This window comes from Lycorma delicatula, chromosome 2 (assembly GCF_047948215.1).
Source record: "Lycorma delicatula isolate Av1 chromosome 2, ASM4794821v1, whole genome shotgun sequence".
NCBI lineage: Eukaryota > Metazoa > Arthropoda > Insecta > Hemiptera > Fulgoridae > Lycorma > Lycorma delicatula.
Window position 1 is genome coordinate 119,662,243 of NC_134456.1, and position 15,612 is coordinate 119,677,854.

Here is a 15,612-nt window from a genome sequence, read left to right on the forward strand (position 1 = left end):
GGAGTAAAGTATTAAACTCATTAACTCATTCATACATTGGTAGGGTAGTTTATTTGTAAAAATGAAAGGTCAAAGTACACTAATCTTATCTTCATAGTAAAAAATACCTGAGGTGTAAATATTAGCAGTCGTGATAATGTGTTTTGTTAATGGAACTGTATTCTGATTTTAACATGTAACTACTTGCAAATAAATCCTGAGTTTACTTTAAATTCTATTTTATATGTAATCATTGTTTATTATTGTTATTGACATTTATTACTATTATTGTTGTTATTATCGATTATTATTATTATGTCATAATTGTTATTACTGATTTGTCTTATTTTATTTATATTCTGTTATTAGACTAATAAATTGTAACTATATAAACATTTCAATTGTTAATCTCTCAATATCCTGATAAAGCCGTGAACATGCAACACTGGTGTCAGAAGTGGGATATTGAGTGTATGAAGAGGTAGCAATGCAGAGTCCAAGAAGCAAACTTCGATCAGCAAGGTAATACTGCTAGAAGACAAGACGATTCTGACAAGAAGTGAGGTGGTAATGGCCAAATTGTTCAATCCTCTCAGGACAGTGGCAGAAGTGATACAGCCTGACAGCAGAGTATTCAGCAAGAAAGTTCAATTCTGCCATTTGTTAGTTTCATATACAAGTACAGTTCCTGTCCGGATGGTAAACTTCAGAACAACTCAACAAACTATGTCTAGAAGTACAACTCTGGGAAAATGCAAACCTGTACTCTGGGCGGCCCCAAAAAATTCTGAAGAGGAATACGGATTACCGAAGTTAATATCAGCTGCAAGCTCTGCATTAGATGTTGAAGATTGGAAGCAACTACAGCAGTTCATCATTAAATATCAAAACCTCTTTGCAATGGAAGAAGATTCTTATGGCTGTATAAATAGACTGTATCCTCACATCAACACGGGAGAGCCCAACCGATATGGTAACCACCATGGCACCTTCCTCTAGCTGAATAAGATAAACTCGACAAAATGGTGAAGGATATGAAGGATAAAGGAAACCGAAGATTTGGACAGTCCTTTGACCTCACCTGATGTCCTCGTCAAGAAAAAGAATGACGAGCTACATTTCTGTGTGGATTACAGAAGACTGAACATTACAAAGGACTGCTTCCCTCTACCACGAATCAACAACACTCTAGACACACTTCAATGTGTGAAATGGAATTCTATGCTAGAATTCATGAAATGATGTGTTCTATACAACGACTTCATCAGTCATTCTATAGAAGAGCACACTTACGAAAAGTCTTCCAACAGGTTGTGAGATGTAAATCTGAAGCTGAATCTGAAGAAATGTAATCTCTTTCGTGTAGAAGTTCAATATTTGGGTAATGTTATTTCAGTGAAAGGAGTGTCTACAGACCCAGAATAATTAAAAGCTGTATGCAATTGGTCGCTGCTGAAGAACAAAGTGAGAAATTTTCTTGAACTATGCTCATATTATCGTCATTTTATAAAGGGTTTCTCCGATACTGCTAAGCCACTGATAAAACTAACTGAAAACAATAAATTCAGATGGTTCAAGAAGAAGCTGAATCGTTTGAATTCTTGAAGAATTTTTGTTCGGCTCTAATCCTCGATTATCCTCTGTCGGATAATAATTCATCATTGATAGAGAAGCGAGCAACGTTGGAATCAGCTAGGTACTCTCGCAAATTCAGGATGGAGAAGAATGATTGATCGGTTATTTCAGCAAAACTCTGTCGAAACCGGAGAGAAACTACTTCATGACTCATCAAGAATTACAGGCTGCAGTAAAGTCACTAGAACATTAAAGTGAAGGAGGTCCTGGAAGAAATTCATGGCGGAACATCAGGAGGCCACTTTTTTTTTGTCTTCAGTCATTTGACTGGTTTGATGCAGCTCTCCAAGATTCCCTATCTAGTGCTAGTCGTTTCATTTCAGTATACCCTCTACAACCTACATCCCTAACAATTAGTTTTACATATTCCAAACGTGGCCTGCCTACACAATTTTTCCCTTCTACCTGTCCTTTCAATATTAAAACGACTATTCCAGGATGCCTTAGTATGTGGCCTATAAGTCTGTCTCTTCTTTTAACTATATTTTTCCAAATGCTTCTTTATTTCTTCATCTATTTGCCGCAATACCTCTTCATTTGTCACTTTATCCATCCATCTGATTTTTAACATTCTCCTATAGCACCACATTTCAAAAGCTTCTAATCTTTTCTTCTCAGATACTCCGATTGTCCAAGTTTCACTTCCATATAAAGCGACACTCCAAACATACACTCTCAAAAATCTTTTCCTGACATTTAAATTAATTTTTGATGTAAACAAATTATATTTCTTACTGAAGGCTCATTAACTTGTGCTATTCAGCATTTTATATCGGCCCTGCTTCGTCCATCTTTAGTAATTCTACTTCCCAAATAACAAAATTCTTCTACCTCTATAATCTTTTCTCCTCCTATTTTCACATTCAGTGGTCCATCTTTGTTATTTCTACTACATTTCATTACTTTTGTTTTGTTCTTGTTTATTTTCATGCGATAGTTCTAGTAGGACTTCATCTATGCCGTTCATTGTTTCTTCTAAATTCTTTTTAAACCTGGCTAGAATTACTACATCATCAGCAAATCGTAGCATCTTTATCTTTTCACCTTGTACTGTTACTCCGAATCTAAATTGTTCTTATTCACTGCTAGTTCCATGTAAAGATTAAAAAGTAACGGAGACAGGGAACATCCTTGTCAGACTCCCTTTCTTATTACGGCTTCTTTCTTATGTCCTTCAATTGTTACTGTTGCTGTTTGGTTCCTGTACATGTTAGCAATTCTTCTATCTCTGTATTTGAACCCTAATTTTTTTAAATGCTGAACATTTTATTCCAGTCTACGTTATCGAATGCCTTTTCTAGGTCTATAAACGCCAAGTATGTTGGTTTGTTTTTCTTTAATCTTCCTTCTACTATTAATCTGAGGCCTAAAATTGCTTCCCTTGTCCCTATACTTTTCCTGAAATCAAATTGGTCTTCTCCTAACACTTCCTCCACTCTCCTCTCAATTCTTCTGTATTCCGTCTATTCCAGGAGCCTTTATGCCATTTAAATCTTTTAATGCTCTCTTAAATTCAGTTCTCAGTATTGTTTCTCCCATTTCATCCTCCTCAACTTCCTCTTCTTCCTCTATAACACCATTTTCTAATTCATTTCCTCCGTATAACTCTTCAATATATTCCATCCATCTATCGACTTTACCTTTCGTATTATATATTGGTGTACCATCTTTGTTTAACACATCATTAGATTTTAATTTATGTACCCCAAAATTTTCCTTAACTTTCCTGTATGCTCCGCCTATTTTACCAATGTTCATTTCTCTTTCCACTTTTGAACACTTTTCTTTAATCCACTCTTCTTTCGCCAGTTTGCACTTCCTGTTTATAGCATTTCTTAATTGCCGATAGTTCCTTTTACTTTCTTCATCATTAGCATTCTTATATTTTCTACGTCCATCCATCAGCTGCAACATATCGTCTGAAACCCAAGGTTTTCTACCAGTTCTCTTTATTCCGCCTAAGTTTGCTTCTACTGATTTAAGAATTTCCTTTTTAACATTCTCCCATTCTTCTTCTAAATTTTCTACCTTATCTTTTTTACTCAGACCTCTTGCGATGTCCTCCTCAAAAATTTTCTTTACCACCTATTCCTCAAGCTTCTCTAAATTCCACCGATTCATCTGACACCTTTTCTTCAGGTTTTTAAACCCCAATTTACATTTCATTATCACCAAATTATGGTCACTGTCAATGTCTGCTCCAGGGTAAGTTTTGCGGTCAACGAGTTGATTTCTAAATCTTTGCTTAACCATGATATAATCTATCTGATACCTTGCAGAATCGCCTGGCTTTTTCCAAGTGTATATTCTTCTATTATGATTTTTAAATTGGGTTAGGCAATTACTAAATTATACTTCGTGCAAAAGTCGATCCCCTCTTTCATTCCTTTTGCCCAGCCCGTATTCACCCACTATATTTCCTTCCTTGCCTTTTCCAATGCTTGCATTCCAATCTCCAACTATTATTAAATTTTCATCCCCTTTTACGTGTTTAATTGCTTCATCAATCTCTTCGTATACACATTGTACCTCATCATCATCATGGGCGCTTGTAGGCATATAGACGTTAATCGTTGTCGGTTTAGGTTTTGATTTTATCTTTATTACAATGACTCTATCGCTATGCGTCTTGAAATACTCCACTCTCCTCCCTATCTTCTTGTTCATCACGAAACCTACTCCTGCCTGCCCATTATTTGACGCTGAGTTAATTACTCTAAAATCACCTGACCAAAAATCGCCTTCCTCTTCTCACCGAACCTCACTAATTCCTACTATATCCACATTTACCCTATCCATTTCCCTTTTTAAGTTTTCTACCTTACCAACCTTTTTTAAGCTTCTAACATTCCACGCTCCGACTCGTAGAATGTTTTTTTTTTACTTTTCTGGTGACCCCTTCCTTAGTAGTCCCCACCCGGAGATCCGAACGGGGGGACTATTTGAGGAGGCTACTTATGACGGACCACTTTATAATGGAGGCCACTTATGAGTCGATAAAACATTGGTCAAGGAGCAACAATAATATTACTGGCTCCATGTATGAGGTGACATGGAGAATTGGTGCAAGCGGTATGATACATGTGCAACTAGTCAAGGACCCATACTGCAGAGCCAGGGCCACATCCAGCAGTCCAACGTGGGAGCACCAATTAAGTGCATCACTATTAATATTGCTGGCCTTTCCCGGTCACTGATGGGGAAAATAAGTACTTGAAGTTATTCGAACATGGTACCGTTGGTAAAATAACTATTATACATTATTTTAAGAAGAGCTTACCAAAATTTAATTTGACTTCCTCAAGCACTTTCGACTATTTTGCCAACTTCAGAAGGATTTATTATTTATAATTAAAATATATAAAAATTTAAAATTCAAATAATAAAATTAAATAACAAAGGATTGACATTTTGTAACGTTAAAGTAATTATGTCCGTTACTTTACAGTCTTGTCATGAGTATCACAACTGTCATGACAATTGTGATACTCATAAAACGGACGTATTTACTTTAACTTATGACCTCAACATTACAAAATGACAATCAATTGTTGTTATGCATTTAATTTTATTATGTGAATTTTACATTTTTATATATTTTAATTATTAATTCCTCCTGAAGATGGCAGAATAGCCGAAAGCACTTGAAGTCAAATGAATTTTGGTAAGCTGTTCTTAAAATTATGTATAAATAAGTACTTACTAGTAGCCATGGATTACTTCACCAAATGGCCAGAAGTATACACTTTACCCAACCAAGAAGTATCATCGGTAGCAGAAGCTCTGATGAATGAATTCTGCAATTTTGGGATAGTAAGAGAGGTACACAGCGACCAAAGGCAGAACTTCAAATCTAAAAATCAGTAAAAAAGGGAGAATGATTGTTTGTCAAGTGGGATCTTGTCAAGAATTCATGCCTAATTCATTCTTTTTTAAATCTAAAAAAGATGATAGATTAACGTGAGGAAATGAATGTCCGACAGATTTGAAAAATGGTTGAAGAACAATTACTGTCAAATATCCCAACTAATTCTGTAACATTAGATAACACATATTATTACAGTAGTTAGATAAATAAAGCACCAAGCGCACCAACCATTAATTGAAGAGAGCAAGATATGTAAGACTGGTTAGAGGTGTAGAATACCTTTTGAATCTAGAATTAAAGGAGAACTGCTTGAAATAGTAAAATATTGTAAACCCGAACACATTAAATATGTAATTAACACTATTTCTTCTGAAAATGATTACCACATAATAAGATTACCATGATATCTTATCAATATAGTGCAATATAACTAATCTGGATCTATATTAAGCAATATATAGCCACCAATAACAAAAATTTTAACTTAACCATAGTAGAAAAATTGTTCAAAGAAGCGTTCCAAAAATTTAAACAGGTTTGGGAAAAATCATTAGATCATATTAAAAAAATGATTGATGAAGCCTGGATGATAGAAGGAATTTGCAAAGAAAATGTCGAATGATTTGTTGTAAGTGAAGAGTCAGATGATACCAAAGGCAATGAACAACCTAATACATTTTTATGTGCCAGTGAATCTATGAAATGTCTATGCACCTTAATTAAGCACGTTTATACATACTCAGTTAAGGCAACTGTAATTTTACAAATTAAAAACAATATAATCCCATAAAAATTATAAAACATACTCTATTGTAATCAGAGTTATACAGTGCTATGTGTTTAAAAAAACAAAAAATTATTTCTTAAAGTAACATTATTATTTTTAATTACTGCAAGATGATGTTTTGATAGGTTTGCAATGGTAAGTTGCGATTTACACAGACAGAGTATATCTGACTCTATATCATGCATGATGAAGTCTCGGAACATATTTAACATTTTCATTTTACCTTTTCCATTTTCTACAGAAATATGATTCTTTCTTTAAGAACAACCTTTTAATCAATATCTTTTGTAAAACTGTTTTAATATGAAAAATCATTTTGTTATTACAACAGGAAATGAAAATAACAATTCTTTTTGAAAGCCCACCAAGCAATAAGATTACCTCCAATAAACTGGATGAGACAAGCTGAAAACTTAGTTAGGATCAATAGTCCACATTTTAACAGAAGTAAAATACACATTCTATAAACATTTTGTAGAAGCACTAAAAGCATGAAATAGCATACACAAAGAAAAATCAAAAAATCATTTTGCCAACGTTTTCCTCAAGAATGTAAAGGTCACATTCATTGTTATTTAATTAAGTTCTTTATGAAGTAATGTAGAAAGGAACCAATTTCGATTTGGTACATATTGTACTTTTTTACAATAATTTGTTGAGAAATTACTACATCTAAGTTCAAGTGCATTCTTTTCATTTGCCAGATTATAATAGTAATTCATTAAACTTCAATACTTTTTTCACATAATACATGTATGTTTACAAAAAATTATCTTTTAAATTATTTAGTATTACCCCTTTTTTTAAAAACATCCCTATGAAGTTAATTTATATGTTAATTAATAATTTATTTAAATTTAAATATAATACTGAAGTTCTAAACAAAATATAGTCTTTTACTGTTGACATTTACATTTACAAAATATTCCTATCATAAATTAGATATTAAAATATATAATTATATTAAAAAATATATGCATGTGTGCACACCCTGCATATATATGGTCATTTTTTATACACACTCATGCATGCATGCATGCATGCACACACACACACACACACACACACACACACACACACACCCACACACACACACACACACACACACACACACACACACACACACACACACACACACACACACACACACACACACACACACACTGAAGGATATAATGTTAATATGAATAAAAAAATTTGCAACTGAGCATTACATTATTGTTGGCAAGTCACAGGTAGGCAACTCGTAATGGTAAACTGACATTCACAACAACACTTTTAAACTTGTGAAATGGCTCTGAATAAATAACAATCCTTTACTTCAGATATAATAATAAATTCATAATAACAATTTCAACGTAATGAAATACTTACTAGTGATTCAATAGTTTTGTTTACAGGAATTTATGTATTACTTTCAGCCAAAAATAAATAAATCACTTTTGAATAATGCATGGACATAATGAAAATTGTTAATTTCTATTAGTTATAATAAAAGTAAAATTTGATTTACACATTCCATTTTTTAAAGCTAACTCTATAAGTAAGATTTTTCAGTCCTAACATCTTTATAAAAACAGTGCACTTTTGAAACCAATAAATGAGTTTAAGTATGGGTCATACAATAAGACTTCTATTATCAGATGCCACATCACTTAAAAATGTTTCTCTTTGTAGTACTTTGAGATCTTTCATTTATCTAATTAGGAATTTGTTTTAAATTACTGAACTCGTACAATAAACCAAAAAAGATCATTCCAACATACAGTCTTAATGATGTGTTGAGAAGTCATAATATCCTAACCATCAAATAATAAATTTACAAACTAAATATTTTATAACCTTAACTTACGTTTATCAGTGACATATATCTTGCTATGATAAAATTAATAAAAACCATAAATAAAATAATAAATAATTATAATAATAAAATAATAAATAACTTAAAACCATAAATAATTTATTTATGTTCACATATCTATTTGAAAACCAACATATAGTACTACATATAAAATAGTTAAATCATTAACAAAATAAGCTTGATATAAAAACCACAAAAATAAAACCATACCCAAGCTTATCCTTAGAATTTCCTTGAAGCAGTGTCGTATAACATAAATTATGAGCCATCATTATACTAGGATATAGGGAGCTAAAGTCAAGCGTTGCTATAGGATCTGCATAGTATCCCTTTTTAGGTTCAATAACAGTTGCACCTTCAAATTGATCATCCTGAACTCCTCCTTGATGTGCCGGCATTAAGTATCCTTGTTCTTTTGCCTAGGTAAAATAAACAGTAAACATAAAAAAACTAACAGTATTAATTAAAATTAATTTACAATTTTTGTTTGTTAATATTATAATCTTTAAATGTTTATCAACAACACAAGAGTTTGACGGTAAAAAAAATGTAATCACCACTATTTAGTACAAAACCAAATTAATTAATAATTGCTCAATGTAAATTAATGATATGTTGAGAAGTCATAATATCCTAACCATCAAATAATAAATTTACAAACTAAAAATTTTATAACCTTAACTTACATTTATCAGTGACATATATATCTTGCTATGATAAAATTCATAAAAGCCATAAATAAAAAACTGTATTAACTGTATTTTAAATTTTAAACATACCTTCCTTAAAAGTTGAGAAACAACTTTAATCTGCTGGCCCCTGGTCAGAAGACTTCCAAGAGAGACACCAGTTACTCTTGCCATTTCCATGTAATTGATAATACACATAAGCTTCTCTAACAAGCGAAGAGGTAAATAAGCATCCTTTAAACAGTAGACAGCTAACCTGATGAAATTAATACAGTGCATTAATTAATGAGTATGTTAAATTCCTCAACTATTCCAGAAATAATCAATTTGATAAACTACTTCACCTATTTTTTCCAAAATATTTGGTAAAAATTCAGGCAAAATGTTCTACAGACTAATAGTATATTACAAGCTGTATAATCAATGGCAGCAAGGAAAACTACTAAATGAAAATCAGTTCTAAGATGATTAAAACTTTAAAATAGTGTTTTATAAATGTTTTTATTTCTTGCAAGTAATATTAAAATAAATAAATAATTAATGTACTGACTAATCCAAGTATAAAAAAGGTTAACATGTTATAAAGCTAAATATGGAAAACATACAGGTTGTTTATTAAATAGATATGCATTATATCAATTGATCAATATGGATAAGGAGTTACCTGGAATACAGATTTAACAAAGTATAACAGATAGTCTTAAGTTAAAACATATCAATTTTTTGTCAAATAGTTAATTAAAATTGGTTTATCTATAGTTATCCAAAATGTATTTAAAAAATGCAGTTCAAAAACTAAGTTTTTTAATAAGAGGAACAGATTACCAATCATTCACAACAACTTCAAGTATCAAAAATAACACACCAAACTGTATATTTCATAATTTTATCTGTTCTTCTATTTCACTCCTTCTACTTCTATTTTACATGTGTGAACATAAACTGATGAATGAAAAATGTTGAGTTCTCACAAAAATTGAGTTGAAATAATAAACAAATAAAATAATATTTTCCATTAAAACAATTGACATTACATTCCAAATTTCAACTCTACCAGTCCCTACAGATTAACGGTTAAATAGACTCTCATATGGTTTACAACATACATAAATGCTCTTAATAAGAAAAAAGAATAGGCTACTAACTATATAACAAACCTTCTTCTAGTTTGTGGTGTTCCATTCTGAAGATCAGTTATAATATTGTGATGAACATCCTCTTTTTGTTCTTGCAAGAAATGAAAACTCACAGCATTTAAAGTATATGATCTTAATTTATAATCTCGAATTAAAACCTAAAAAAATAATCACTTTTAAAAAAAGAATACAAGCAAAGGTCATTCACATTAATATTTCTGTTATAGTAAGAGAAATAGCAACAGCAATATAGATATTTTCCTCAAATAGAGTTCACAATCCAATCAAAAATAATAAACAGTGTTCTTACCAATACTGTGTTTTGAACTGTTCATCAGTTCATACAATAGAAAACATACCACTGTATCAATAATGTACCTATAATTTATACATATCTAGGGAATTGCTAATCTGATATTAATAAACTTTTTGTCACCTTAATAATTTTTATACTTAAAGGGAGTTTTAATCAAAAATGTCCTTCGTAACATATTTATCAAATTGCAAACCTTGTACAAGGTCTGTTCAGAAAATAACTGAACATTTTTAATTACACGCCAACAGAGATAATTAGTGATGTGCGGTTGGCAGCATTGTGTTACATATAACCTCTTCTGTAACCCCATATTCTTGGATTGTTGATATCTTGTTTAGTTTTCATGTTATTATTATTTGACTGCAAAGTGTTAGTAAAAACTTTTGTGATGTGCAATTTTCAGAAACAACAATACAATGTAAAATTTTGCATGAAACTGGGGAAAACTTAATAGAAATGTTTAAACTTTAGAAACAAGATTATAGAGATGATGTTCTAGGTCGTATGCAATGTTACAAATGGTTCTCGCAATTTAAAAGTGGTCTTCAGTCAATTGAAGATTACCCTTAACCAGGAAGACCTTTGACTTAAACTAATGATACCAACATTCAGAAAATCAACGATCTGATGCGTGTAAATCACTGATTGACTGTCAGAGAACTTGCAGAAAAGCTCCTCAATCAAATCACGCCATGAAATTTTGACTGAAAAATTGAACATACATTGAGTTGCAGTAAAGTTTGTTCCTCTTTTGATGACCGAATAGCAGAAAGAACATCGCGTGAACGTTTGTTGGCAACTTCTTGAATAAGCCAACGACAATGAAACAATCATGCAAAGGATCATAATGGGAAATGAAAGCTGGGTTTACGGTTACAACACTAAGACAAAAGTTTAATCATCACAATGGATTGACAAAGGATCTCCACACCCCAAGAAAGCATGTCAGTCTCGATCCAATGTTAAAGTGATGCTCTCTGTTTTTTCATTTTTTAATGGAACTGTGCATTCTGAATTCTTGTCTCAATGTTAAACAGGGAACCATGCATACTATCAAGGTGTTTTACTACGGTTATGTGAAAAAATTTGCAAAAAGAATCCAAAGTTATGGCAAGACAACTCATGGTTTCTTCACGACGACAATGTGCCCACAAAAATCATGATAATAATGGCAAACATGATTGGACAATTCATCAGTTTTGTCCTACAAATCAGATGAATGTCCTCCCTCAGACTCCCTAACACCAGACCTGGCTCCTTGCATTTTCTTTTTTCCAAAATTAAAATCCGTGATGAAGGACTCTGTTTTGAGACTAAAAAGGCCATTTCAAATGAAGCTATCCAGGGCTGCTTTGCCAAGTGGAAACACCACTGGGAAAAGTATGTGAACAGGGGAGGGGAGTACTTTGAAGGGGACAAAAACCAATAATCTGTAGAATTAATAATAAATTTTAAAAAATAAATAAAGTGCGGTTATTTTCTGAACAAACCTCATAAGCAACCAGTGTATTACATATGTTTTTTTGCAATACACATTCTATAGATCTTAAACTAAAGTGACTTCTACTTCAGGAGGTCATGCTAATTGTTGGGTAACCCACAAAAAATTAGCACTTTGTCAGCCAAAATATATACTAAATATTTTCTTTTTTAGAACCATAGTTATATTTTCCAAATTAAGTCAAAAACACACGTATTTAAAATAAAATATTAACAAAGTAAACTTAATCATAGTTTTTAATTTTTACTTGGACATAATCTCATTTTGTAATCATTTATTTTGTTCAATTTCTTGTGAAATTCATATATAAAAATAATTTATTTCTAAACAGCAAAAAAAATTATTTATAAAAAAAAGAAAATTATTAGTAAAGAAAATTTTGTACTAATGTAAATATTATTTCTAAAAATCAATTAGACAGAAATTTTTTCACTTTACTGCTAGAATGCTAGAATTTGTAAACTATTAAACTATTAGGGTGCAATTTTAAAACTTTTAACATTTTATTCAAGTAAGTTAAAAATTCCTACTAAAAATAATTTTAAACTTTCTTTGAGAATATGTTTAAACAGTTCATGTAAGTAGATCGTGTAAGCATAAAACAATGGTAGTGTAAGATTTCTTTGGATGTGTTATCACAATAATGAATAGCTAGTCAGTAGTATTTCAATTACCAAAAACAATACCATTAATAATTAATTACAAGTAATTAACAAATTACAAAAAAAAACGTTTTCAGGTTACTTACATTTTTATCACTAATAGGCTTAATACTTTTTTTTACTCAGTTTTGTTAAAAAAACACTAAAATAATAAAAAACAGTAATTTTGTGGAAAAATAAAACCTATTTAAATAAGAATGAATCAAAATTTAATTACTAATAATTTATTGTTTACTTAACTTACAAATAAGACCAAAACAAAATAAATAATATTCCTGAAATATAATTACAAGAAACTTTCAAGAAGAATTACCAGAAAAAGATCAAAAGGAACCCTCCCTTCAAAATTAACACTTTTATTCTCTCGCCTGCCCATCTGTTTACTTTGTAGAACATGATCTCTCACTATAGATCTGAAAAAAATTATCATTATTAACTCATATGCCTTACAATGTTACACTAATAATATAATATTATTATATTTGTAGATTAACCATCTACAAATGTTTGTAAAAATTGAAGTTGATATATTTTTTTATTTTATTAATTTTTAAATAAGCCAGTTATCAATGATAAATTTAGTAAGACTTTAAATTTTATTACTACTGTTCCCTCAATTATTAACTCGCTTTTAATAAAGTTATTATTCTTACTTCTATTTATGTTACATACTTTAAATTAACCATTAAACCCTCAGGCATTTTCAGCTAATATCAGTTAAAAACCTCAACCCATTTTTCAGAAAAATGTAAACCTTTACTAAAATGAACATAAAAAAATAGTAAGCATGCAAAAATAATGAAAAATCCTCACTCAAAAAATCATGATAATAATGGCAAACATGCCATTGATACATTATATTGGTCAAGTAAAATACTAAAAATGTTTATTCACTAAAATTAGTCCACAAAATCTCAAATTTATAAATTTGCTCTTAAAATTAAAATATAACTGATAAATTTATGATTTTGTACTTATTCTTTCTTAAAAACATGATATTTTATGAATAAAAAAAATTATTGAATTATGTACAATATTTACAAAGATATACGATTTTTACTAATTCTTGGCACTTTCAACACTTATGCTTCAGAAAGCATTTGGTCCTTTATTGAGTGGTTGCAGAAAGTTCTTGATTTTCTTTTTCTCCCTTCCTTGGTACAAACACAATAACTTCATTCCTTTCTTTCTGACAGTTTTCTCAATCCAGGGGAACAATAATGAATGATCTTCTAACACCTTTCATTTGCAATCAATCATTTCCCAATGTTTCAATAACATTTATAGTGAAAGCAAACTGTGATTTAATCTTTGAATCAGGTATTATGTTGTGTAAACAAAATGTACGAGTTGAGTGACCCATAACATTAAATGTAACCTTTTTCCAGTAACGCATAGACTTTCTTTCATCCAAATGTGTATACATCATATCAGATGTATAAATTCCACCCATGTATTTATTATATTGTTATATAATTTCTGGTTTAAAAACAAATTCATGCCATCGTTGAACAGTTACAACTACATCTCTTGCTACACAATTGCTGGAGAAAAGTAGAATAGGGGCTATTTGAGATCTTTTCTCTCTGTAAGTACAAGCAAGCCGCGGCCCAGAACAAAAATATTGTTTTTCGCCAACAGCAAATTTTCTTTTTAACTCTTGTGATAAAAACTTTCTATTTCTTCTAATAGTGCCTGTGATACAGGAACCAGACTCATGTCTGGTTGACATGTGTGGATATTGCAATAAAAGTACTGACATGAAAAAATTGTCAACAAAAATATGATAGTCTTAATTTATATAGCTGCACATTGCTTGCAATTTTTTTACTACAGAATAACCAAGACCAAGTTTATTAATTTCAGTTTTATCTTCATCCCCTTTTTGAACCTTTATAAGTGAAAAATCCTAAACGATAATTAATAACACAACATCCAAAATTGAATCCCTTAACAATGGTGTTTTTTGTTGGGCAAATATTGTAGTAATGATGTGAGACTCTATGTACCGACTAAACTTCCATCAATATTTATTTATTTGCGTGGTATGTAATAGTGGTATATAAAATTTTAAAATGAGTCTAAATCTACGTGCGGAAAACATTTTCCCAAACCAAGGTCTAACCTGAGATAAGACTGTATTCTAGTCACATTTTAGGATTGGCTTTCTGTTTACACCCACATTCAATTGCAAGAAATGAATACTTTTATTTCAGATTCAGTCAGATTTATCCACTTTTTGAACGGACCAGATAACCTATCTTCATTTTTACTCAAATATTGTTCAGCAGACTTATTTGTTTCTTTTACAATAAGTTGTAATAAACCTGTTGTAAATAACAAATAAAAATAATTAACTGGATCAGAACCAATTACAGGCCAAGTTTTGGGCCAAGAAGCTCCAAAAATTAATATGGCAAGGCTATGTCATCTTCGAGTTAAATTATATTTCTATAACTTTCATCATCGAATTCGTTATCACTATCACTTGTGGAAATATTGTCACTACTTTCTTCATCTGATTCGCTATCACTTGATAATTCATATTCACTTTCACTTACTTCAAAAATGTCTTCTATATCACGAACACTAAGACTAGATCCCATACTAAGACTAGAGGCCATAGTTTTACAATAAAAACAATTACGAATATAAAAAAGAAACAAAATATTAAAATAACATAATTGAAGTAACGTTTAAAAACATTTAAAAAAACGAATTTACCACAAAATAATGTTAAAACAAAGAAATAAAACACATAACCTTCATAGAAACATCAACAACTAGCACTCGGCAAGCAAGCATCAAGATTCGATATGAAACTGTAAAAGTATCAATTTTTTCAGACAAAATATTGATAGATATATACAAATACTACTACCATCATATTCATGGAGTACTAATTTTGCAATGATGTATAATCATCCCATCCCAACATAGCCCAGTTAAAACTGGGCTATGTTGGTTGACCTCTAATGAGAGACCTGATAAATTGGGACCTTGAGCTTTCTGACTTTGTTACAGGGTCCTGATAGATTATATTTGTTTATCTCTTATTTTGGCGGTTTTATAGCTGTTTTTTTTTTTTTTTAATTTAATTTTTCTGCCAATTTTGGGCTCTTACACTTGATCTACAAAATTGATATTTATATATTTTACACATTTTAGTAAACCTTAC

General features: G+C 30.8%; 1 protein-coding gene across 2 annotated transcripts in view; it reads right to left on the bottom strand.

Moving 5' to 3' along the window:
- Window positions 1-15,612, bottom strand: part of PolD1 (DNA polymerase delta 1, catalytic subunit) — a 91,201-nt gene that overhangs the window by 42,628 nt on the left and 32,961 nt on the right. For both annotated transcript variants that reach the window (XM_075356164.1, XM_075356163.1), the window contains 4 exons: window positions 12,748-12,847; window positions 9,977-10,113; window positions 8,910-9,075; window positions 8,341-8,549 (listed from right to left, as the gene is read on the bottom strand). In XM_075356164.1, coding sequence (XP_075212279.1) covers window positions 8,341-8,549; window positions 8,910-9,075; window positions 9,977-10,113; window positions 12,748-12,847 — 612 coding nt within the window. The remainder of the gene's footprint in view (window positions 1-8,340; window positions 8,550-8,909; window positions 9,076-9,976; window positions 10,114-12,747; window positions 12,848-15,612) is intronic.